At 46.8% G+C, this 26,046-nt stretch overlaps 2 protein-coding genes across 2 annotated transcripts; one reads left to right on the top strand and one right to left on the bottom strand.

The window, feature by feature from the left end:
* The first annotated feature begins 1,935 nt into the window (after positions 1–1,935).
* UBE2Z (ubiquitin conjugating enzyme E2 Z) lies at positions 1,936–20,010 on the top strand. The gene is made up of 7 exons (XM_059047105.2): positions 1,936–2,392; positions 4,382–4,454; positions 6,383–6,570; positions 8,905–9,016; positions 11,280–11,392; positions 12,178–12,268; positions 14,475–20,010. Exons 1-7 carry the CDS (start codon positions 2,079–2,081, stop codon positions 14,643–14,645), a joined length of 1,062 nt encoding a protein of 353 aa, XP_058903088.1. The 5' UTR covers positions 1,936–2,078; the 3' UTR covers positions 14,646–20,010.
* SNF8 (SNF8 subunit of ESCRT-II) lies at positions 17,880–25,594 on the bottom strand. Its single transcript, XM_059047129.2, has 8 exons — positions 25,421–25,594; positions 25,012–25,062; positions 23,174–23,312; positions 22,160–22,264; positions 21,472–21,544; positions 20,239–20,380; positions 19,173–19,247; positions 17,880–18,132 (listed from the first exon to the last, which is right to left on the bottom strand). The coding sequence occupies exons 1-8, from the start codon at positions 25,472–25,474 to the stop codon at positions 17,995–17,997; spliced, it is 777 nt and encodes a 258-aa protein (XP_058903112.1). The 5' UTR covers positions 25,475–25,594; the 3' UTR covers positions 17,880–17,994.
* Between the last annotated feature and the right edge of the window lie 452 nt (positions 25,595–26,046).

The raw sequence follows: 26,046 nt of genomic DNA, 5'->3' as shown, positions 1-26,046 counted from the left end.
CATAGAGCCTGTGAGCCACAACTACTGAGCCTGTGTGCCACAACTACTGAAGGCCGTGCACCTGGAGCCCGTACTCCGCAACAAGAAAAGCCACCGCAATGAGAAGCCCGCGCACCGTAACGAAGAGTAGCCCCCGCCCGCCGCAACTAGAGAAAGCCCGTGTGCAGCAACGAAGACCCAACATAACCAAAAATTATTTTTTAAAACCCCATTCGGGCTTCCCTGGTGGCGCAGTGGTTGAGAGTCCACCTGCCGATGCAGGGGACACGAGCTTGTGCCCCGGTCCGGGAAGATCCCACATGCCGCGGAGAGGAAGGGCCCGTGAGCCATGGCCACTGGGCCTACGCGTCCGGAGCCTGCCTTCCGCAACGGGAGAGGCCACAGCAGTGAGAGGCCCGCGTACCGCAAAAAAACAAAACAAAACAAAACAAAACAAAACCATTTGTGTTAAAAAAAAAAAAAGCGCTTGGCACCTATTAGGCACTCAGTAAATGTTAACTAAAATACCAGTATTTTAGCTCTAAATAAATGCTGGCCAGTATCATTCAACTCCACAGTCCCTGGTTGGAAAATTCACAAAGCTGTGAAAACAGAACTTCTTTTTTAAAAAACAAATTTGGCGGCAAAACGTAATCTAAAGTGAGGCTAGGGGCTTCCCTGGTGGCGCAGTGGTTGGGAATCCACCTGCCAATGCAGGGGTCACGGGCTCGAGCCCTGTTCCAGGAAGATCCCACATGCTGCAGAGCAACTAAGCCCGTGGGCCACAACTACTGAGGCTGCGCTCTAGAACCCACGTGCCACAACTACTGAGCCCTTGTGCCACAACTGCTGAAGCCCGTGCGCCTACAGCCTGCACTCGGCAACAAGAGAAGCCACCGCAATGAGAAGCCCGTGCACCGCAACGAAGAGTGCCCCCGCTCCTTGCGACTAGACAAAGCCCGCGAGCAGCGGCGAAGACCCAATGCAGCCAAAAATAAAAATAAATAGATACATTAAAGAAATTTTAAAAGTTTAAAAATCAAGTGAGGCTATTCGTCTGATTTAGTATGAATATTCATAAGTGTACCCAAATTAATATGAATATTCATGTGCTTTGCTACATAAGTATCAGTATGTTTGGTTACTGAGTGCTGCCCAAGGTCTTGCTGGGAGTGTTAAATTATGATTCTGTACTCTTGATAGGGAGAAAAGGGAAAGCTTTTTTTTTTGATGGCTTGTATTTTTTCAGCTTAATCTCAGTAAAATCCTGAGGAATCCTCCCAGGATTTAAACTCACAGCCCCTTGATTCCTGCGTATTCAAGGCCTTGTGGAAAGAAACGTTGAGCTTGGAGTCAGGAGGTCTGATTTTCTTCTTTTTACCAAGCTTCTCTAGGTTTATTATCCCTATGGCAACGGCTAGCAAAAGTGCCTGGCATTTAGCAGGCCCTTCATAAATATATATTGAATAAACTCTAAAACGAGGTAGTTTTTCACTTGTAGTTCCTGATTCCTTCCTTCCTTCCTCTTGGTCCTGTTGCAGGCAGGGGGCAATGGCAGCCTGCCCTCCGTGGGTGAGGGTGCAGGAAGGATAAATCACCGAGACTTTCAGACAGGAAGGGCCCTAAGCGAGTCAACTCCTCTACTCAGCACCTCCCCACAAGAAAGCTGGATCCCCAGTCCTACCCCTTGGGCACGTCTGAGGGTCGCTTTCCTAGATGTGGTAAATGGTCCTCCTCTCCTCCCCTTTCAACGCTTGAAACTAAAATATTCCTTGGAATTGGGTCCTCAACAGCACCTACGAGTCCGGACCCGCCTCAGAACTTCCTCCCGCAAAGCGCGGGACCCGCGCAGGCCCAGTACCCTCGCTTGGCCGGCGAGCTCCGACCCCCGCCCGCCCTGGAGGACTGTGGGTGGACGCTCTTGCAGAGCGCCTCTCGCTGGTCGGGGCGGGGGTGGGCGGAGCCAACACCGCCCAGGCCGGGGAAGCGGAGGGTGGGGACACTCTGGCCCGGCTCTCGGTGGTGCGGAGAGCGGGAGGGAGCAGCGGCCGCTCTGGTCGGCGGACGTGCTGCCGAGCAGTCCCGGAAGCGAAGGAGCGATGGCGGAGAGTCCGACTGAGGAGGCGGCGACGGCAGGCGCCGGGGCGGCGGGCCCCGGGGCGAGCGGCGTCGCCGGTGTTGTTGGCGTTAGCGGCGGCGGCGGGTTCGGGCCGCCTTTCCTGCCGGATGTGTGGGCGGCGGCGGCGGCAGCGGGCGGGGCCGGGGGGCCAGGGAGCGGCCTGGCTCCGCTGCCCGGGCTCCCGCCCTCGGCCGCTGCCCACGGGGCCGCGCTGCTTAGCCACTGGGACCCCACACTCAGCTCCGACTGGGACGGCGAGCGAACCGCGCCGCAGTGTCTACTCCGGATCAAGCGGTGAGCCGGGGTTTTTCCTCCCCCAGCCCCGAGCTCCGGGGCTCGACCTTCCCCGCCGCCCCCACCCTGTCCCACTACCACCCCCGCTGCCCTCGCGGCGGCCCAGTTCCCAAGCCCACATCTTGCCAGCCCGGAGCATCGGGATCCAAGTCCCCTTTCCCCCCGCCCCCAGCCCCACACGCACCAAGCCCCTCCTCGCGTATCCAGGTCCGACCCCGCCCCTCGGTAACCTCCCTTGAGCCCTCGGTCTCCAGTCCGGACACCCTCCCCCACACCTCCGGACCTCCCGCCCGAAACCCGACCCTTCGGCGCTTCAGTAACACCCCCTCCCGCCCTCCGCACCGCCCCTCTCCCCCCTTCTCCACCCCAGCCTTGTTAGATGCAGCCTGGAGGCCCCACCCAGCGGTCCCCTGCGTCGTCTCCTCCCGAGCCCCGTTTGTAAGACACACACACAGCTTGCTTTGCCCGGCCTGAGACGTCAGGCCATCCTGGCTTTATTCCCGGCCTCCTCAACCCCCTCCACAGAGTCCCCTCCCCAAGTCTAGGTCGCTTCCCACGCATGCCCGCAGCCTTCTCTTGAACCACTTTTCCAGAACCCCAATGCTCTCTACTCTCACACCTGTTCCAGGAACTCAAGCTTCCATCCACCCGCCGCCCCCCCACCCAGTCTCACATTGGCTTGTAATATCCCACTCAAGACTTTCTTTTCTGTATTCTTTCCTCTGAGTCATGTGATTTACTTTCTGAAGCAAATGTACCCAATTGAAATATAGGAACAAAGGCCCAAGTCCCTTCTGTGCTTATTTCTTGGGTGACTGATCTCAGATCAGATCATTTAATAGATAATGTTTTTGTGAAATTGCTTAGCATAGTACCTATCACATAGGAAAAGGGAATGCTTTTTAGCTGCTGTTAATCCTGAAACCTGTTTGCTGATAGCCAGACTCTCTCTCCCCATGCCCCCATCACAGTCATCCTCATCTAGGTAATCACATTCCCCACATTCCAAGTTCTTTCAGATGTTTCTACCTACTTTCAAGGTTGTACTAAAAATTAAACGGCACACTGTGTGTAAAGTACCTGGCCCAGTGCCTGACACAGTTTGTCAACTCCATCAGGGTTGCCACCTCTAACTTAAGAAACTCAGCACTCCTCAACTCTTGTACTCCTTCAGCTATTTCAGTCTTCCAATCCTAACATACCTCTGAGTTCTTCCTAGACTTCTTTTCCTCCACTCTGTCGCTTGTTTGCACTTTTTAATGTTCCTCTGTACCGTAGCAAGTCCCTAGATTTCCCACCTATAGGCCCTTGCTCACAACTGATCCATTCTAGTTGATGAGCTATGACCTAGAAGTCCTTTCATCTTCTATAGTAATGACTTCATGTCATCCTCCACCTGTGAGATTCTCAGCAATTTCAGAGGGTCCCCATCCCAACCTGAAGAGGTCTGTACACTATTAGTCTCCTGGGCAAGAAGGCCATTATTGCTCCCTGCTAGCTCACTTGCTTCATATAATCCCCGTGCTAACAACGGTCCACTGTGTGGTTTATGGAATTAGTTTTTTAGTGGAGTTGATTATGCCTTCCCAGTTACTGAGAAATCTTCATTTAGCATTCAGCCGTAGTACCTGGGAATCTCGGAGGTGGGGAGTGAATGAAGTGCCATGTGGGAGGAAGTGAGAGTAAGTGGGATGTGGCTTTTCCAGGGTGACATCGGATATCATTGGGATCTCTGATTTTTTTTCCCCCTCTCCCTTCCCTCCCCCTGAGGGAACAATGCCCCTTTGATAATAATTTGCTCTCTGCCTGCCTGACAAATACTCAGCTGAGATTTCTCAGCCAACAAGACGGTGCAAACATTTGTGGTACCAAGCACCACTTTCTCGAACCCTGGCCTTACTGAGGTGATAACAGCTGTCCTGCTCAAGGGATTCCCCTTTTTTCTCCTCTCCCTCACTCCCTCCCCCACTTCCTCTTGGTGTTATACAGGGATATCATGTCCATTTATAAGGAGCCTCCTCCAGGAATGTTCGTTGTACCTGATACTGTTGACATGACTAAGGTATGTACCTTGGTGGGGTTTGGGGGTTATTGGGAAATTGGGCCCGTAAAGTTGAAAGAGCCTAAAAGAGATTATCCAGCTCACATCTCTGATTACATAGATGAGTAAATCAAAACCCCAAGAGAGTAAGTGGCTTGCCCAAGGTCACACAGTGAGGTGGAGCGGAGCCTTGAACAGGTATCTGTTTTGGGGTGCCAAAAGGTCCTGGTTGGGTTGGGAAAGCCCAGTTTATGCCTGTTGTCCAAGCTTAATTATTAATAGAGCACTCTTTACCTCTCAAAAATGCTCCAGTTTGGATGATAAATTATATGGTCACCCTATTGTACTAGCCAACTTTTCCCCCAGCCTGCCACTCTTGACCTTTAAGTGTGGTGCTGTAAGTCAGATGCCAAGAAGGTTGGGGATGGGACAAGCTTGAGTGAGCAGTGTTTGTAGTTACAGGGCCTTGTTTAGGCTCTTGTCCTTACTGATTGCTTTTGAATATCCTTTCCACCCCAAAGACCGTTCCTCTCTTGTCCACACACAGACACAGAGAAAGCTTAAATTCCTCTGGCATAGATACCTAGACTTCTCTGTCACTGATTGCTCTACCCTGAGAAGTGAATTTTTACTTAAACTGATATCGGGAAGAAATCAGATTACCTAAATCTAGTGTTGTTTAAATGAAAGCTCCTTGTAGTGTCAAATTTCTTATAGTAAAAATTCAGATTTGGTATTATTTGTGTGTCTGTTTTGTTTTGAATAGGTTTCCCTTTAAATTGATATTTTTCTTTTTATGTGGTTGGAAATGTTTTTCCGGGGACATCTTGTTCTTAGTCAAGTATTAGTGTTAATATGCTAGTCCCTGGGGTCCCAGAATTGATGTCATGTTGATACCATTTGAGCTTGCTATTCCAAATGACTGAAGGCTAAAAGATAACATAGGATGCCACCAGGGCAAGGTGGGGGCTATAGACAGAGGCATTGGATTGCAGGTCCTTTTTCCTCTTGCTGTTTAAATTCTGAGCAGACTTAAGTGCCTAGGAGCCTTTGTAGATGAAGAAATATAACTGAGTCAGTTAGGTTTTCTTCCCTTCAAGAAGGGGAGTCTTGTTCAATAAATCATAGCTGGAGGAAGAGAATTTAGCATTTTGTTTCAAGTGCTGCTGATTTTTTAATATTATTATTAACCTACAGTGTTGGGGAAAGTTCTGGGGATAGTCTATGGCTCCGAGTGGACCCCGAGTTTCCCCATTTTTCTTTGTATCTTTCACACAGCTGGATGCTGCCTGAGCCACATCCTCCACAGTAGGTTTGATCCTCTGTGGAGGAGACAGATACCGTAGGCCTCCATCACAACCCTCAGCTCTGCCCTGTGATTGGCACTGGTGCTGTGGCCTCCAATCCCTTTCTTCTTTTCCATTCATCTCCTCCCCTTTGTGCCACATAAATGGAGGGTGGAGTTGCATGGTATGCATGTTTAACCTAGGCAAATCCAAACCTACGTACTCAGTAAAAATATGTATTGATTTCTTAAAATTAAACATGCTAGGACAATATTTTACAGATGTATATTATGTTTTGCACGTTGGTATTCTATCCATTTGTTACATAAAATACTGATCAGGGAAGTCCGAACAAAAAACATGCTTTAAGGGAGTTTTAAGGGACACTCAAGGGTGATTTTGGCTAGATTCAATTTTCACCTTGGGCTCTAACTTTAGAATGTAACCCCTGAGTAAGATGCCACTACAGTGTAATGGGGTTTCTTAAAATTCCAAAAATATTTATTAGTGTGAGTGAGCACAGGCTATTCATTTTTCATGGTGAGGATATGGACTATGGATTCAGATGAAGGTCCTGCTTCTGGCGTGGGTAGCAAGTGGAAGTCAGGAGGGTTTGGGATGGGACATCACCTCACAATTTTGAGATGGGGTTTTATTTTGCAGATTCATGCATTGATCACAGGCCCATTTGACACTCCTTATGAAGGGGGTTTCTTCCTGTTCGTGTTTCGGTGTCCGCCCGACTATCCCATCCACCCACCTCGGGTCAAACTGATGACAACGGGCAATAACACAGTGAGGTTTAACCCCAACTTCTACCGCAATGGGAAAGTCTGCTTGAGTATTCTAGGGTAAGAGGAGACTTCTAAGTGGCCAAGTTGGTTGTTAGCAAATATTACTCTAGGCCAGCCTTCATCAACCAGGGTTTCTCATCTGAATCACAGGACACAGAAAAAGATGGGAGTGACTGTTTCCTCAATTCTCCCCCAGATGGTACTTGATTACTGTCATTCTAGATGCAGAAAAAGAAGTTAATTCATGACGTACAATGGATGGCTTAGTGAAGCGGTTCACCCCACGCGGCGGCAGCATCTGGGAGTTTATGGCCATGTAGAGTCTGGGCCCCCTCCCTAGACGACTTATGTCAAGAACTCTGGGGATAGGGCCAGCAGTCTTGTGTCTTACAGGCTCTCCAGGTGATTCTGGTGCAGACTGTTGGAGAACCACTCCCTTAGGGCATCAGGGCTTAATTCTCCCCTGAGCAGGTTGAGAAAGGCTGCAGATCATGTGCCGTTCAAGGCTGTGAATGTCTTATTTCTGAGTCTCTCGTGAGTGGCTTTGGAGGCAGTGGTGGTGATGATGATGATTATATTTTAGCAACTGAATGAAAAATGTTTGAGGTTGGAAGTCACATCAGATATGAAACACAGATGTTTCAAGTACATTTTTGTTTCTGGGTGCTACCAAGATTTTGCTTCATGTAGTTCTCATCCATCCCCTTTTAATCTCCTTCGGGGGTTAAAAATTCAGAATGGAAATATCTTCTAGCATATTCTGGATTGGTCTTTTTAGTGTGGTCTGAATTTCCCTGGGGCATAGAACAAGTAAAAGTTGAAGTTAAGAAAGTTGCCCAGACTGGTGATACTGCTTTCTTTCTTCCTGTCCAATCCAATATAGTTTTAGGTTTGTGTAGGGAAAAGGCAGCTGAAACAAACTTCTTCCTCTGCCCAGTTCTCTCAGATCCAAGAATGTGTTCTGTGATTGTGGCAGTGAGAAAGTCCTTTGAAGGAAGTTGTCCTTAAAGAAGTCCTTTATCTCGTTAGGGTATAGGATTGTCTGTGCTGGAAGGATAGTGGTGTATATAAACCACAGTGGTAAGGAAACTCAGTTGTTGTTTCTGTATGAAAGTTGTTCTTGAAAGTGTTTCTGTATTAGGTTTTCCTTCATTAGGCCAATATAAAACTATTTTGAGCAAACATCAGTTCATGGTAGAAACAGGGGAAGTAAGATGGTGGGGTAAAAGTGGCAGAAGTATTGGGTGGAAAAGGAGAAGCTATTCTGAATTTGAAAATTTGCTGTCAAGAATCAGAGTAGAAAATTCCCGTGCGTACTTAGTTGACTATTCACTTTAACAGCTGCATTCCTTTCCTCCCTACCTAGAAAAAAATATTGGGCTGACTTACAAAAGAAATTGAACGAGTTTACCCTGTTGACTTCAATCCCCGAATACTAGACACTTCGGAGAGCACAAGGTCTAGGGTTCCTGGGGGACCAAAGCTGAGAAGAGAGGTTGAGAGGCACTGAAGAGCGAGCTCTGAGGAAGTTACTGTTCCACATCACTTACTGGCCTCTCTCAAGGCCAGCAGGGAAAGGGAAGTGGCGAGTTAACTTGAACAAGCCAGTCCTGGTTCAGGTTGTGTTCAGCTTCCAGCTCAGGTGCCATCTCTTCAGTTAATTGAGTTAAAAATAAATGTCCTTAATGTCCAAGCTTCCCTCCTTCTCCCAACATTCCATCAGGCATATGAAAGAGAGGAGCAATTTTGGTGTTTCTCTGTTGAAGATGTTGTTCATGTATTATTTTCAAACCCTCCACCCTCTAGAAGTGCCCCTTATTCCCTTTCTGTCCTTTGGCAGAGTTCTATAGTTTTCAGAGGATTTGACACTCTTTGGGGGTTTGATAGAGAGCTGGATCCCGGATCATCAACCCCACCACATGGCCTCTAACCAGGGAGCTTCAGTCCCTTCTCTGCCTCTGTGCTCAACTTCTCTCTCCTCTCTGACTCCATCACCACCCATAAATAAATAAGCTCTTTAAGATCCATAGAGGTTAACATTTAGACTGCCTTTGGAGCTGTTTTCTTACGTTATTTCTTTCATTTTGATGAAGGGAACCTTCCCTGGCTACTGTTTCTCTCCTAGCCCAAAGAAAATCCCTTCAAAGTTACTTTGCTTGCTTTGCCCTCTTTTGTGACACTTGATAAGAGGATTAGGCAGTTGAGTGATTTCTGGTGAATGAGGGTGAGATGGAGGCTGGGAAATTCCAGAGTATTAATAGTGAAAGAGAAAGTGAGTCACTTATGATGGTGCTGGCAGGCCCCGGGGTACTCATACACTGGTCTTTCTGTATGGCCTTTCCCCTCTCTCTCTGCCTCACCCTCTTCCCTTCCCTCTGATGTGTTTTGCAGTACGTGGACTGGCCCTGCCTGGAGCCCAGCCCAGAGCATCTCTTCCGTGCTCATCTCCATCCAGTCCCTGATGACTGAGAACCCCTATCACAATGAACCTGGCTTTGAGCAGGTAAGGCCAGGTGGGCCCAGCTTTGGGGTGTAGAATATTGGGTTTTAAGAGATCTGAAAGATCTGCTTGAGGGTTTTCGTTTTGTTTTTGACCTGGCTCAGCCCCATGTATTAAACTCATCGCTGTAGGAGAAAAAAAGGAACTGGCATGTGTGTGCCTTAATAATGAATTTTTTCCCTATTAAATTACAATAACATTGTCAAGTTATTTCCATTTGACTTGGATTAATCTACCATGTGGAAGTCAATGGAGTCATTTAGAAATTGATTCTGCGTCTGTTTTGGGGGCTCTTGGAGCCAGTGTGTTCTTCTGTGTGCCTCCATTCCCCAGTATCCCTTTAAGGTGCTCCCTAGTGACGACTGCTGAGCCAGACTTTCTTTTGGAGTTATGAAGTACTGTTACCTGCGGAGCCACAGGAACAGTCATTGGCTTGGGCAAGAATATTTTAGTCTGTGCTACCAAATCGAAGGTGGAGAAAACTCATATTTTCCAAGGGTGTACTACATGCCAGCCACTGCCAAGCTTCTATATGTAACTTCTCATTTAATCCTCATACTAACTCTGCAAGATAAATGTTATCCCCATTTTCAGCTGAGGTAATGGTGACTCGGAGAGGTTAGTTAACTTTCACAAGGACACACAGATCAGGATGTAGTCCCAGGAGCCCAAAGTCTTCCATTGTTTCAAAGCCCCTTCCAGATTACTCATGAGCACAGGAGAAGAGTTCCAGTGATAGTATCAAAAGATATAATAATTCAGTTTAAATGATTAAAACGGCTTAATTCGTTTTGAAACTATTAGAGGTAACACTAATATTGGTAATTCTTCTGTAGTCCTAAACAAAGGGAAATACCCTTTAAGAATGAACAAAAATTATCCCCTAAGCCATCCTTTCAAACAAATAGTGAATGTGATTTCAGGAGTAGGTGGAAATGGAAACGGACCTCATTGGCTAACCAAGGAGCTGATTTTTACGTCTTGTTTGGAAATTCAACAGATGGGACTTTTATTCTTAAAACTACCAAACATTCTTGGTTCACAGAACCCCCTTTTCTTGGTAGTTTTTTTCACAGTTCCCCAGGCAGAAAGAAATACCACACTGTTCCATTTGTTAAGTAGTTAGGTCCAAACAATTTACTTCCTTCTCAGATGACTACACTGACTTAATAGGATGTTTACACCTGTTCAGTGCCACACAATTTTTAAAATCTTGGAATCAGGGCTTCCCTGGTGGCGCAGTGGTTGAGAGTCCGCCTGCCGATGCAGGGGACGCGGGTTCATGCCCCGGTCTGGGGGGATCCCACATGCCGCGGAGTGGCTGGGCCCGTGAGCCATGGCCGCTGAGCCTGCGCGTCCGGAGCCTGTGCTCAGCAACGGGAGAGGCCACAACAGTGAGAGGCCCACGTGCCACAAGGAAAGAAGAAAAGGAAAAAACAAAAAAACTGAACTACCTATCTCAAGGTAGTAGTTTGCATGGAGTTTCACAGGTGTTGAATACTGTGGTTTTCCTCAAAAAGTTGACAGTATCCCACAGTGCCCTTGTGATTTCGCTGTGGTGCACATTGGGAACCGTGGTGGTAGGCTGAAGACGTGTGTATTTCCTGTCCGTTACATGTTTTGATCAGAGCCAAAGCTCTGATTGACTAGAGTTGCGGGGGTGGGGGGGGGGGGAGCGGGGGAACAAGGGAAGAGTTACAAAGGGTGGAAAGCCATGCTCCCGTCTGTTCATGCCCACATGTTCCTATCAGCTCTCCAGACCAGGTTCGGAGTTTTTTCTTTTGAAAACTTCAGGTTCTACTTCTGATAGACAATAGTTGAATTCAATGATGGTGAAATCCGCAGATGTGTAAAGGAGTTAACCAGGAAGCATCCCGTTATCTATAGGTTTTTCAGGCTAAGACTCCTAGCATCATTTATACCTTTTTGTCCCTCCATTATTCTTATACATGGTTATTTCCCACTTAGTCCTTCCTGCAAGGCCTTTCATTTCAGGCTTAGGGAAATTTGATGGATGTGGTTTGCTGCTTATAGGTCAAATGACCCATAACAGAGGATGGGTACTGGTATGTGTGGCAGGGGGACGGGGTGAGTGGTCTCAAGGACTTAGTTGCTCTTCATGGGTCTGCCATATAGTGGGAAAGGTATCCTCTTAGTTCATTTGCTTGGGTCACGTACCCCATACTAATCCTAAAATCTCTTCCCATTGGCTTTTCTTTTTACCTAAATTTTGTACTTGGATACTGTGGTGTCTGTCACATTATAGGAGAGACATCCAGGAGACAGCAAAAATTACAATGAATGTATTCGGCATGAGACCATCAGAGTGGCGGTCTGTGACATGATGGAAGGAAAGTGTCCCTGCCCTGAACCCCTACGGTATGTGTAAAGAGAGCCCACTTGGTACTTGGTATTCCTTTTGGATATTTAGCTTGTTTGTACATTTGAGAACCTTTGGGGCAAAGTCCAGTGTTGGGCACCAGAGAAAGATAGAGAAAAAGGAAAGATGTGGTTCATGCTTTTAAAGAGCAAGTGACCGAGGGGTTACCCAAAAGGAAGTTCAGAGAGCTTTTTGGTTCTTGGAGAGTGCCAACCCTGATGGGAAAGACAAAGTCCATGCCTTCAGAGAACCCCTGTTTGACTAAAGACACTTAACTGTTACACAGCCAAATGAGGTGTAGAGTACTTCATAATAAACCCATTTCTTAGGGTTCAAGTTTATTTCGAGGTGTTAAAAACTAGATGAGCAAAGAGTTAATGAAACAAACTTTTCTAGGAAATGGGGCAACGGGTTTTTTTTCTTTTTTTTTAATTGATGTATAGTTGATTACAATGTTTCAGGTGTATCTAGGAGAATTTTGAGTAAGGTTTGGGATTAGGGATGGCCTATGGAAAACGAATGAGATTGAGCAAGTCATGAGTTGAAGTTGGAGTTCAGATGATCAGTGTTGACAGTCTCTCATTTTATAATCCTTAGGGTTTAAGGGAAATCAACCATGGACAGTCAGCTGTTTCTTTTTGCATTTTCCATTGAAAGATCTTTGTAGGAAACCACATCTGGTCTTGGGAACTCTAGCTGCTGAATTTGGCATTAAGGTTAGATGGTGAAGCGGTGGCGCCTTCCCCTCTTGTTCCTAAGTGAAGCTTCTCTGCTTGTTTTCCAGAGGGGTGATGGAGAAGTCCTTCCTGGAGTATTATGACTTCTATGAGGTGGCCTGCAAAGATCGTCTGCACCTTCAAGGCCAGACTATGCAGGTAACAGAGCCCCTGCTGCTGACTCCAGAGGCCTTACAACAGACCATGTAAACCCCCCTCACAAGCGTGACATCCACATCTCTCATAGAGTTCAGAGCCAAAAGGAACCTGGTGCATTGAGTAGCTGAGGCCCAGAGAGAGACTGAAGTCATATGGAGTTGGTTCTAGGTTCCTGGCATAAAGTAGGTACTCAAGAGTAGAATCTGAATCATCCTGCTTTCTAGCCTGGAACTCCTTCCCTTCTTGGTCAGTAGTCTTTTCAAACCAAGAACATCCAGCCCTCTCAGAATTTAGGGATTATGAGAGTCATCTGTTAGAATTCCATCCCTAGCTCAGGGGGGTGCTAAGAGAAGGAATGCTTAGGAAAACATTGGGTGTGCAATTATTGTTGAAAGAATCTAATACAAGGATGGTAATCAGTTGTTCATTCTCTGCCTCTACTGGGGAAATGTGCTTCTGCTTCCAATAAAAATGCAGAATTTAGGCTTGCTTAAAAAAAGAGGTTCTGGGCTTCCCTGGTGGCGCAGTGGTTGAGAGTCCGCCTGCCAATGCAGGGGACACGGGCTCGTGCCCCGGTCCGGGAAGATCCCACATGCCGCGGAGCAGCTAGGCCCGTGACGCATGGCCACTGAGCCTGCGCGTTCGGAGCCGGTGCTCCGCAACAGGAGAGGCCACAACAGTGAGAGGCCCGCGTATCAAACACACAAAAAAATAATAAAAATTAAAAAAGAGGTTCTTATTAAACCGAATTGTAAATAGGATCAAATATAAGCAACTGGTTGAGAATCTTCCTGTCCTGAAGGGCCAGTCCTGTGTCTCTTGGATCATTCACTTGCTTAGAAAAGTGGTGACTTGGATAAGTGGCTAAGGCCTCTTCAGGTTCTTTCCAGTTCTTTTTGGTCTATGTTCCCACCCACCCAGCACCACCAGCAGTGGGAGTAACTGTTTTGTTTCCTCAGGTGCTGCTCAGAGATGGTAGCTTTCCCATCCTCCCTTCAAGGACTTCCCTCCTGCGTGCTGCATTTAAACTCAAAGGGCAGGGCCAGCTCAAGGCTGACTTGTTTCCTGAAACTTTTTTGAGAGTATTTTGAGGATGATGCATACTATAGCTTGTTCCCTATCAGGAATTATCATTGCTGGTATCTAGCAGCATTTCTAATATTCAGTCTGTGAAGGAAAAACAACTCATGACGAGGGAAGGGCAGGGAGAAGCAGCATCTGGGGAGGAAGAGAATGGGTGGAAATGGAGCCAGTGATGAAAGGAGGAAGATTTGGGAAATTGACAGCTCCAGAGTAGGTGTGGAGTTCAGTTTTGGGGGAACATAACCCTCAAATGTGAAAAGTATGGGCTGTAGTCACAAGAGACTGACTTACATCCACTGGCCCTTGATCATGAGGGTAATGTGTGGGCAGAAGTGTGGAAAGAGTTTAGCTGGGAGAAGCAGACATTATGTGAGAGGGAAAATCGTGGACTTTTTTGTAACTGCCAAGGAAAGAGGTCTCCACTTGTTTGAACCCTGGGCAAGCTACTTTGCTGCCATAATCCTTATTTAGCGTTTTAAATTTCTTTTTTTTATACCCTCCACTCCACCCGTAGTTATTTTTGAGACTTTAAGGACAGTTAACCCCTTTCCAAGTAATGTTTGGTTATCTTTGATCTCGAATGACAAGGACTGGAGTGATGCCCAGAAACCTGGACAGGAATGTGATGACTGGTCCGTGGGGAGGAGGGCAGGTGCTTATCCAGAGTCAGAACTCCTTCATTCTAGACCTGCCTGTGATCTTAGAAAAGCAAATTACCCTTTTTGAGTATAGGGAATGAAGGATAATTTTCCCCTTATATAGTTTGTATGAGGTTAATTGAAAACACCAGCACACTTAATGATTACAGTGCTGGTCTTGAATTTCTCTTCCCTATCTATCTCGCCATTACTGTGTCCCCCTTCTGCACAGTGGCTTGCTTTGGGGAAATGCAAACACATTTTAATGTTGGCCCAAGCCAGACCTATCTGGGGTGGTGAACGTGCCACAATATTCCTAAACAAAGATGATCTTGTCTGCTGTTGGGAACTCTCTGTGCTATGCCCCCTTCTGTCCCCATGCTCAGAAGTTGAGCGTGTGTTTTACGTGGGCCTAAAGCTGCTCTGTCTAGGGTGAGCCACCCAGACTTGAATCTTCCTTCCCGCTTGTCTCCTTTCCCCCACAGGACCCTTTTGGAGAGAAGCGGGGCCACTTTGACTACCAGTCCCTCTTGATGCGCCTGGGACTGATTCGTCAGAAAGTGCTGGAGAGGCTCCATAATGAGAACGCCGAAATGGACTCTGATAGCAGCTCGTCTGGGACAGAGACAGACCTGCACGGGAGCCTGAGGGTTTAGACCCTGCTCCCCTCTCCCCTCCCCCCACTCGAGAGTCCCAGCAAAGTCCCTTCCCCCCACCCCAGGGATGGAGAGGCACTTGTGTATCTCCTTCCAAATGTGACATCATCCCGCAAGATGGCAAGAACCAAGCAAGCTTGGATCCCAGGGTGTGGAAGTGGGGAGGCTGTTCCCGATCTGACCTCCTTGGCTCTCGAGCATCTGGGGCTGTGTTCATCCCATATCAGGGGCCAAGGTACCTATGCAGGAGCACCTAGGGCGAGGGCCTCTGGCAAAAACAAAACAACCAACACACCTCTCCACAGGGCCAGCTCCTTAGGGACAGGTGGAGACACAAATTGCAATTCCTAGAGGGAGTGTGCCCAAATGATTTATGGGAATATCTGGAAGGGAGCTTGGGGTGGGGGGCTGTCTGTGACACTTAAGCAGTCTGGGTGGTTGTCTGTCTGTCTGTCTTCAGTTTTGAAGCAGGGCTTCCCAATGCCCTTTTCCTCCCTGCCTCTTTACCCCCATTATTTCCCACAGGCCAGCATAATTTTGTTTTTCCTAATTTATAGTCACTGTTCTAGACAGACCAAAGAGAAGGAACAGTGGTGGAGTCTAGGCTGCTGATGAGTAAGCTTTACCTAGCACCTGAGCACCTTTCTCCTCTGCCCCCCATTCCCTCACCCATTCTAGATTTAAGACAAGGTAAATGTGACTGGGCCTGAACCAAGGTCTTGGTAAAGCCTGCACAGGCACCATAAGAAGCTGAAAATGCCCTTTGTTCCCGCAGTCACCGATCTGAAAAGTTCCCAATGCAGACAGCTGTTGTGTGTATGGGATTAGAGCCACTACATAGAACAGTCTCTTACAGATTTTTCATAAATAACTAGTCACAATGAGGGTATTACTCCTGGGGGTGGGGTACAGGGGGGAGGCTGATGCTAGTCCTATTGTATTTTGTTTGGCTGTCCTTGTGTGTTTTCACCTCAGCCTGTAGTCCCCTTCCTCACTTCAAAGCCCAGGGAGTTGTGGGGAGCAAGCGTAGCCAATGGCAGAGGGGATTGGGGCTGGGACTCTGAAGACTCCTCCCCTTCTCTCCCCCCTCCCCCCCAACTGCTCTTTGTCACTGACTCTGATGGGTATTTGCCTGGCTGTGTCGCTTCTCTATTTAGCTGCAGTGATCCTTTATCTGGTTGGCTCAGAAAAATGTGCTTTAGGTGCCCTGTGACACTGGGCATCAAGGGAACCCATCCTTCCCCTTTTTGATGTGTTCTCCTGTACTTTCCAGATTCTTACTGATAGGTCTCCCAGTGGGGTACTGGTGATCCACATGACACAAGGCCTCAATCAGTATCCAGCCACGTGTAAGGGAGAGGATAACCTGTACCTGCTCTGCCCGCTGCTAGAGAGGCTTCTGCCTTGTGGGTCATGAGACTTCCTGGGGAAGTTGGGAAGGGGGTTGGGCACAAAGGAGAATGTCCTACTTGGGACGGCAGGAAGCAAAGGAACTGGACAGGAAGTGGGCTTGGGGGACAGAAGTGTAGCTTTGATACCTGAAGGCTGGGTCTCTTCACAAGGAGACTCAAGAAGGGGCCCTGCTTCCAATTTCCCTCTTCCATTCCCAGAGCTAGTACAGGGCTTGGAAGAATGCCCTTGGTCTGTTGGTCCAGTGTTACCTGTCATACATTTAAGTGTTCCCACTTTCAAGTGACAATCCTCTCCTTGGCCCTGCCATGGGCAGAGCATGTCTGGCGTACTAGCCTGACTTTTACGTCCTAATCTTGAGTTGAGGAAATATATGCACAGGAGTCAAAAAGATGTCTTTATATCTGACTGTACATAAATGAAGTTTTTTTTTTTTTTTTTTCTTTTTGGTGCAATAAAGTTTGTTTTGGCAGAAGGAGGAAGCGCCTACGGGTGTGGGAGGGTTTGTGTAAAAGGAAGAAGGGGATCATTTTGACAGCCACACCTCTCACCTAGGCCTGAAACTGTCAGGGATAAAGATAGTGCTCAGTGGAAGCCAAAAACTTGGGTTATGTGGTGTGGGTGGAAGCAGGACTACTGGTGGCAAAAGTTCCCATCATTAAGAAATAGGGTCATTTTTTTGAGGCTGTAACTTTGGCAGTCAAGGAGAGGAATGCCATCTTAGCCTCGGCTGCTTCGAAAGAAATACCTGTTCAGGAAGTGAGCTTGTCCTCAAGGACAGGCAGAGATAAGAGATGGGCTCAGACTACATATCCCCTTGCTAAGGGAAAGGTGTCTTCACATGGATAGTCCAAACCATTGGGCTTTCAGTTTTCTGATACCAAACTACACCTTAAGAATTCAGACCATGAAGACAGGGCTTAATGCTGGCCTCCCAGCTCATCACCACCTTCTCTACTTGCTATAGAAGGCTCTTGCTTTCTGGTACAGAGGCTTTGCCTCTTGGCTGACCATGTGTGTAGGAAGAAATTATACACAAAATGTCCTGCTGACCTGTGCCACGCAAAGTTGCGTACAGGGAAGCGTGGGCTCAGCGGGGCTAGCGGGCCTAGGCTCTAGCTTTGGCTCTGCTTAAGGTGGTGGCCTCTGGTCAATTCGATTCCTCACCTGCCAAAGTTAAGGACACCTATTTAACTTTTAAGGTTGTGAGGACTATACAAGGTGTATATAAAACTGGGTGTCTGGTAGGTGTTCAATAAATGATTCCCTTTCCCACCCCTAAGGTTAGAGGGATGACCTGGTGATCACTATAGAAGGAAAAGGTAGTAAGGAATTTGAGAAATACTGCATCCACTATTGGTTAATTACCCTCAGATTAAATTTTCTTTTCTCTAACCACAATTTAACATTGACCTCTATTTCCTTCATACTCATAGCTGAGTCTGCTGCCATAACCTGGAACCTCTACAAAGGAAGCTGGAAGAGACTGAAAGAGTGACTATTTACTGGTCCGTTAGGGTCTGCTCGTTTGAGATAAGGAACATTTTAAGAGGAAGGGGTTTGAATTAACAGAGGCTATAATTTATGTCTCAGGGCGACAGAAACTAGACTGTCTAGCCAGGAGACAGATGGCCTTCATTCTAGGCCCAGCTCTACCATGAACTTGTAGATGACCTGTGCAAGTCAGTTTATACATGTTCACTGTTACCTATGTTACTCAGGTTATCCTTAGCGGATAAAAAAGGTTTTCTCCAATAAAGATGCAATGTGAAGGCACTTTAAAAAAGAGTAATGGGGTTAAGAATACTGGGGGAAGAAAAAAAATGGAATTTTTTTGGTTTTTTGGTTCTTTTTCAAAACAAAGTTGTCGAGGTTTTATTCACCACCAGCTCCTCCCTCTTCTCCCTGCCTGCTGCTGTGCCCGCTTCCACATTCCCAGTCAGGGGAGGGCTTCTCTGGCCTCCTCAGCTGTAATCTCCTGGGAGTAGAGATCAGTGAAGAGAGCTGGCAGCCAGTAGTGGGCCTCCCCTGGGGCCTGTAGGTCCAGCCAAGCCAGCCCTTCCTTCAGCAGGTGTTCCTGGCAGAAAAAGGAAAAGTCAATTAAGAAAGGGGAGTTTACATAATGTAGGGTAGATAATCCTCAAACCTATCTTGGCCTCAGTGGGGTTTTCAAACTAAAACTACAAGAGTGCCTTCACATATTTACACAGCTAAATTAGAATGATTTGTTTAGCCTAGAGCTTTGCCTGAGGTGTGAGAAATGCCACCAAGTTGCTTAATCTGTGCTGCTGGGAAAGAGGATAACGACAAAGTGGGATGTTGTGGAAGGAAGGGCTACAGAAATATTTGCTATATGGCTTTGAGCAAATCACTAACTCCATTCCCTAAAACAAAATGGAGATAAGTACCTTTCAGTTAACTTATGAAGTAACAGACAGCTAGGGGGAAACCTTTTTGGAAAAGTTAGTGGAAAAACCATATTAGTATTAGAATGGACTCCTAGTTCCTACAGCTGGAATTGTGCTCCAGATGGGTTGGTTCTACCCAATATCATCAAATGTTCACGTTATCCCCACTTCACAGATGAAGTTAAGTCCATAGTTCAACTGCCTGGGTAAGGAGAAAGGTATCGAAAGCCAGGGTTCCTACGTGTTCATGCTACTCCCTCTTCACAGCATCAGTCTTTCATTAGTACCGTGAAACGTGTATATATAAAACTATATGTAATATGCACTATAATAGTAATTATAGCAACGTAGTTATCAGTAGCTAATAATTCCCTTCACTCTGTACTAACAGTGTTACTTCCAGTACAAGCCACATTAACCATCTGACCAGGCTTTACAGGTCAGCAGAGAGAGGCGTTGGTGACTCCCCAGTGGCAGTGGCAGCCTGGCTGCACCCATGTGCCAGGGCTGGAAGCCTGCCTTTGTGAGTTCTACCTCTCAGTGCCATCTTCAGAGAAATGCTGGGGTTACTTCTGGTGTGGCAGCAGCAGCCTTCCAGGCAAGAAGTCAGCAGAGAGAGAGGCCAAAGCTCTTGCCTGAGTGGTACCTGTCTACCCACCTCCTCCCATCTGGGGCCCATCTTTTCTAGGCCATTCCAAAAGTCACATACCAGCACTTGCCGCGCTCGCTCCGTCTCCCATTTAAGACTGGCTTTGATGTCACTGACAGTCACATAGCCATTTTTCTGAAGGAAGGAGGAATGGGGACTGCGTCAGTTAAGAGTGTGCTTTCCCTTAGAATCCAGCATCTGCCCAGGGACAATTAATTTACCCAGGCAGGAGGGGGAACTGCCCCTGGGTGAAGCCTAAGAGAGCACAGAAGAATGTTTAGAGGTCCCAGCAGAGAGCAAGAGAGAAGTGACTTTCAGGATGACAGAGGTAGGTTGAGGGGTTCAGTCTTAAAAAGTAGAGTCGAGTCCCTGGTACTAAAATATTAATGTAGACTTTATCAGAGAACTCTAAAGTATGACAAGGAAAGATTCAGAATGATTAACTGATAGGAAGGAATGGTGATCATCATAAACTTCATAATCTAAAATATTTAAGTATTCAGCCCTTATCCTTCCTCACTCTAACCATCCCCCAATCCAGAAAAGCCCCCTCCCTCATTTAGTTCTGTTCTACATTACAGAATTGAGAAAACTGAACATGTCTTCCCTAAATACATGATAAGGATTTCGAGGAAGATGATATAGCTTAAGGCATGGCTGAGGAACAGGAGGATGGCAAACAAGATTAAACATTTTTTCAAAGAATCCATAAAGTAGTTTTATGAAGACATCAAAAAATCTGTCTACCAAGGAAATTCAGTTAGTTGTCTGCATGTCTGTCTACACTAGACTGTAAGCTCCTTGAGAGCAGGAACTATATGGTACCCATCTTTATATGCTCCTACAGCCTGGCCCAGTGCTTTGCACTGTAGCTGCTCAATAAACGTCTGCTAAATAAGCACAGGTCTGAGTAGTGCATCCATTAGACAGTTTCAGCAAAAGACCTAAGTGATGGAGGGGAGATCAGAAAATCCCCTCCCAGACTGCCCCTACATGCACATGCGTGTACACACACACACACACACACACACACACACACACACACACACACACACACACACACACACACACACACTCCCTCCCTCCCTCCCTCCCTCCCTCCCTCTCTCAGAAGGCCCACCAGTACCTCTGCCAGCTGCAGCACCACAGTGTGATCCATATTAAGCTCAGCTGGAACAGACTGAATGAGGTAAGTGCCGCCCACAGGGATGATGCCGAAGCCAGTGCCCAGTGCCTTTAGTTTCTTGATGGCCCTGATCAGGTCGTCTCTGAGGTGAGGAAGAGCTGCTTAAAGACCCTTGGCAGACCAGACCTAGCAACAATGCAGTTTCAGCTCTGCCCTGGGCAGGATACCCTGACTGAAGACTCAAAAGGCTGCATAACATTTAACTGCATCAGTAAAAAGGCAGGGTCAAAGTGCACCAAATGGTGCTTGGACATTCCAGGGAGATGGTATAGGAGTCAGGCTCTCCACTTAGCAAACCATTCCAACTCCAGACAGAGGTAAAAAATATGCTTCCAGGAGCCCATCAGGAAATGTGAATAAGTGATCTGAACTTAAGAGACAATAGGGAGTAGTGTAAACTATGACAAAATTGAGAATGCTTATCCATTTGAAAGGGGCAACCCAGCTGACTACTGCCATTTGGAAATTCAGGCGCAGTAGTGCCAGATTTTCTGATTTCTTAGTTGACAACTCACTGAAATTAAAGAAAACCCACAAGATAATGTGTAGACCGCATATCCAGCCCACATACTGAGAGTCTTTTTTACCTTTTCTCAAATTGGAGTCACACAAAGGCTAGTGAGCCAGGTCAATTTATACCCCATCTTCTGAGCCCAACTCCTTTCCCCAGCCTTTCTCAGTGCTTGCTCTAGTCTCCTTGACCACAAATAATGTCAACAGTATATACAACCCCAAGTATGTTTAAAAAGAAGAAAAAAAAAAAGTGTATACACACACCCACATTATTTTTATGCATGAAGAAAACGCTTAGAAGGAAATCTACCAAAACTTTTAACAGTTGTAATATCTCAGTTGAGAAATAATGGGTTGTTTTTTTATATCTCTATTTTCAGATTTCTAAAATAACATTTCTTCTGATCATGAAGAGGAATAAAAATGATTCCTGGGCTTCCCTGGTGGCGCAGTGGTTGCGAGTCCGCCTGCCGATGAAGGGGACGCGGGTTCGTGCCCCGGTCCGGGAAGATCCCACATGCCGCAGAGCGGCTGGGCCCATAAAAAAAAAAAAAAAAAAGATTCCTAAACTAGCCTAGTCAAACGAGTGGTAAGGAGAAAAGATTTCCACCTTTTTTAAAGACCTTTCTATACTCCAAGGGGTTGGAAGGCAAAACCTACTGGCTGACATCCTGGGCGAATTTGCCCCTTCCTTTTAACACCTGTTGATGTAGTTCCTCCAGAGTTATCAGACCTATTGGAGAGGGAGACAGAAAGCAGTTGAAGGATTACCTTTATGACTTTTTTTTAAAAAAGGCAGCATCTCTGAAAAACTGTAAATGCTCTCTTGACACCAAGGCTGTGTCTATAGCCAATGATTTCTAACTAGGTTTAAGTTTTATTTCTTAACTTCAACACAGGCCATTCAGTGTGCTTATTAAGATGATACCACTGGATGATCGTTTTAAAGGTAACATTCTGGGGAGCACACAGACTCCGTTGGCATCACCACACCTTGGAGAAGCAGGGCAGGCCTATAGTTACTAATGAGAAAATCATAACCCAGACACATCATCTATCAGGGAAAAAGGCCTATTTCCTACCTGCCTATATGTTCTGTAACAACTAGGAGCTAAGCCTTCCTGGCCAAAGACCTTTGGAGAATAGAAATAACCATTCAGGTTTACCCTTGGCCATGGAGACCGGTCATGGATTCAACATCATGAAGCACTAAGATACTTCTCAGGACCTAACAGCTTCTCAAGACCTTACTGGTCTGCAGACTGCAGGATAGGAAAGATGATCTTTCAAGATTTTTTCCCTCTTAGAGAAGCCCAAAGCCGAGTCCACAGGACCCAGCCACCCTCACCTCCATTCCGGTGTTTCAGGGCCAGGCACACTTCGATAATCTGGACACCCAGCTCGTAATAGAAGTCTCCCACGCCTAGCATCTCAGACCAAAATCCTTTTCCAGCTAAAAGACAGAAAAACAAAAGCTAGGTTATTCAATAGTTATATCTTTTCTTTCAAAGCTAGATTAAAACATCTATTCTAGTGCTTGCTTCGGCAGCCCATATACTTAAAAAAATACATCTATTCTATGGGAAGCCTTCTCTGCCCAGCCTTACGCCCTTCTGCTCCACTTACAACTCAGGATCCTGATCACAACCTGACTCTTGGTAATTCCTACTAAACAGCAGGTTCAGACAGTTCTAAAGGTGGGCAATCTATTTGGCTGCTAACTCTGGCTCAGGATACTATAAAAGTGAGTTTCCTTTCCCAAAGCATGCAGTGAAATATAATGGGACATATGGTCTAGATAGGCTAAGAAAAAGAATATGCAGACCTGGCATTCAAAAATCCATTGAAGATATTTTATTGAGTAAAAAATGCAAGTTACAGAGTAATAATTACAGCATAATCCCATATATTTTTCAAAAATAGTTTATAAATATGATGGTGTCTAGAAAGATATACCTTAAACTGTTAGCAGTACTTTATCTCTGCAATTACGGGCAGGGTCAGAAGACTTCCACTTTCTTGTTTTCTTTTTTCTCCTTTGTCGACTGACTGCCTGAATACATGCTACTTTTATCAAAACTTTTTTTTTAACAAAGGGAAAAATAGTCATAAAAAATTCCACAGCAGAGCATTCCAGGGAAGATCATGTACACTGGCTACTCAGCCTGCACTCCAACCTCTCCATCTTTCCCATCAAACTGGATACTCAGCCATCCTGCTAGGGACTCCCTGAAGACAACATCCTCTGGATCTCCCTATAGGCCCTTATAGAAGACGCCCCAACAGTAGTGACAACAACTAGGTGAGCTTTGCCCCTTAGCAACCCTAGAAGAACACTGGACCCCTACAGACAACTCCTTACAGGCCAGAGGATCCACCCCAATGGTGGCGCACATGTCCTGGAACTGCACCCGGAACTCAGGATTCTTCCGGATCTCCTGCTTGTGCTTGCTGGCAAATTCTTCCAGGTTGGTCTTGAACATGTCCAGCTGCTTCGACATCTGCAGGATGAATCACAGTTAAGTTCAGCGAACTTCCTTCATCACAAAATACAAAATTAAAGAAATAGAAAATTTTTTTTTCCTTGTGCGGAGAATCTTAGGGTTTACTCTCTTAACAACTCTCATTATATAACATACAACAGCATTAATTATATTTCGCTTTCTGTAAGTGCTTTTCTTTTTCCCAGAAGAAAGAAATGTTATTAAACTGAAGGTGCAATCAACAAGGATCTATTGCATAGCACAGGGAACTCTACCCAATATTCTGCAATAACCTATATGGAAAAAGAATCTGAAAAAGAATAGACATGTATATGTATAACCGAATCACTGTGCTGTACACCTGAAACTAACAAAACATTGTAAATCAACTATACTCAAATATAGAATAAAAATTTTTTAAATCGAAGGAAATTAATTAATTGAAGATACACCTAATAATTTTGCAGCATTCACACGGTGGGAAATATTCAGCCACTGACAGAAAGGCTAAATAGGAGAGAAAGGAAGCCTGGCATGAATTAGGTGTGTTGTTTCAATCTTTGAGTCAAGGACCTCCTTGGGGATAACCATAGATAAAGAATCTCTGAGGAAGGGATGTGGCTCTACCAGAGTACATTCTAAAGCTAAATACTTTTGGTTTGGGGATATTCTGACTTCCCATTTGCATTACTCCTTCTCTTTCCCTAATTAACAACCTACCTTCAACCCACCAAGAATAAATGGGAATAAATGCTCCTGGCCCAGCATCTCCTCATTTCCAACGTATTAGAAATTTACACATTATTATAATCACCATTTCCAGTTGATTCCTGCATGTTATCTCCCCTTAGCTTTTTTTTTTTTTTTTTTTTTTGTAGTACGCGGGCCTCTCACTGTTGTGGCCTCTCCCGCTGCGGAGCGCAGGCTCCGGACGCGCAGGCTCAGCGGCCATGGCTCACGGGCCCAGCCACTCCGCGGCATGTGGGATCTTCCTGGACCGGGGCACGAACCTGCGTCCCCTGCATCGGCAGGCGGACTCCCAACCACTGCGCCACCAGGGAAGGCCCTCCCCTTAGCTTTTGAAGAGCACACCCTGTGTCTACTTATTTTCCTCAGTTCAAGGGCCCATTTCCCTGCCTCACTGCCTCCTTCTCTTCTTCACCAGGCAAAATAACTGAGTAAACAACAGGGCATGTACAGAAAAGGGAAGTGTTAGAGAAGGAAACTGCAGGAGCCACACCCCCATCACTGACACACACTTCTGCTATGCACCTAGATGTGATGGTGGTGGGTGCCACAGGTTAGGCAATATTTTCATGTTATTCTTAGGCATTTCAAGTAAAAACCCAAAAGACCTAAATCAAACAACTCTACCACTTACTACCCATGTAACCTTGGATAAAGCACTTAACACCTCAGTGCCCTCAATTCTAAGCTGCAAAGAACAGAGTTCCTTCCTGATAGGATTGTTAGGAGGAAGACAGTGTATTTAAAGAAAATGGACGTGTGCTTGAAACGGTACAAGTAGGTAATCACTCAAAGACGTCAGCTTTCATTGTTATCAGCAAGTCACCTAAATGATCTGAGCTGCCCAGAAATTGGGATTTGCCAAATGCCCTATTCTTAGTTCGATCCAAACAATCTGGTTTATATCAAAGGTGTCCTGCCCAGCCTTGTCGGATCTCCCTTGCTGCCTGGAGCCCTCCATCCCACTCACCTGGGCCAGCTGGTCCTCAGCCAAGACAGTCCCTCGCTCCTTATACTTGGCCTGTCAGACAAATAGACAAGGATGAGATGAGAGAGTGGGTGCTGGGGGCTCCCACTTGTACTGCCTCCGCAGAAGTATTAAGAGGGTCTCGCAACGGTTTTTCTTAGGAAGAGGGGGTGAGGCAATAGAATAGTCGACTCGTCTGTAGTCAAACTGGGGGAAGTGGGGAAAAGGGCTGATGGATCTAGGGATGCTGACATTCCAGTCCACCGGAAGCTGGAGAAACTCAATTCCCCGGGACCGTGAAACCCGCGTCAGATTCTGCTGGGAGGCGATTTGAAGGTACAGAGCTCTGCGCGGAGAGCTTCTGTCTCTCGCAGGTCTGGAGTGACTGTAGGGCCCGCCTCCTTCCCCTCACCTCCGCAAGCTTCTTCTTGGCAATAGCGCCGGCTCCCACTCCGCGGCGGTGCATCCCCACCGTGGCCCGCGGGCCGCCCCGCTGCCGGGACCCCGGGTCTCCTCGTCCCGGGATCCTCCACCAGCACCCCCACGCGGATGCGCAGGCTGTACGTCATCTCCGCGCGCCGGAAACTACGTGAAGACTTCCGGCCGCGGGGCTGATCTCCCCCACTGCCAGGGGCCCGGTGGCCCCGCCTCGTGCTCCAGACAGGAACCGCAAAACTGTTTGCGGCTCAGCGCTCCCCACCCAGGTGGACGCCTCGGACCCTCTCGATTTCATGCGACTGCTCCCACCGCCACCCCAGCTTGCAAGTGAAGGTCCGCCGCTGCTCACTGACCGTCTGTTGCGTGCTACGCGCTGAGTTGGGCGCCGAGCGTTCCATATTAAACATAAAACAATCCGTTCTACGCTAATGGAGCTTGCCTTTTGGAATCACATGTAGAGCTTCTGACTGGGGAAGGCCTTACAATTAAGAACTTGGACTCTGGAATTAGTTTACCTGGTTCCATAGCTCACTTCCACTACGTATGGTCCAGTAACTTAAGACAAATTCCTTAATCTCTTTGTGTTCCATTTTCCACAGT

Source organism: Kogia breviceps, chromosome 19 (genome assembly GCF_026419965.1).
Source record: "Kogia breviceps isolate mKogBre1 chromosome 19, mKogBre1 haplotype 1, whole genome shotgun sequence".
Taxonomy (NCBI): domain Eukaryota; kingdom Metazoa; phylum Chordata; class Mammalia; order Artiodactyla; family Physeteridae; genus Kogia; species Kogia breviceps.
The sequence above is the reverse complement of the archived record's forward strand: the minus strand, read 5'-3'. Positions and strand labels throughout refer to the sequence as shown.

Excerpts from the sequence above, each read along its gene's own strand:
- SNF8 (XM_059047129.2), bottom strand. The coding sequence starts at position 25,474 with ATGCACCGCCGCGGAGTGGGAGCCGGCGCTATTGCCAAGAAGAAGCTT. Across the intron at positions 21,545-22,159 it reads CCTGAAACACCGGAATGGAG|GTCTGATAACTCTGGAGGAA; the intron begins GTGAGGGTGGCT and ends CCTCTCCAATAG. Across the intron at positions 20,381-21,471 it reads TTCGCCCAGGATGTCAGCCA|AGACGACCTGATCAGGGCCA; the intron begins GTAGGTTTTGCC and ends TCCTCACCTCAG.
- UBE2Z (XM_059047105.2), top strand. The coding sequence starts at position 2,079 with ATGGCGGAGAGTCCGACTGAGGAGGCGGCGACGGCAGGCGCCGGGGCG. Across the intron at positions 4,455-6,382 it reads ATACTGTTGACATGACTAAG|ATTCATGCATTGATCACAGG; the intron begins GTATGTACCTTG and ends TTTATTTTGCAG. Across the intron at positions 9,017-11,279 it reads ATGAACCTGGCTTTGAGCAG|GAGAGACATCCAGGAGACAG; the intron begins GTAAGGCCAGGT and ends GTCACATTATAG.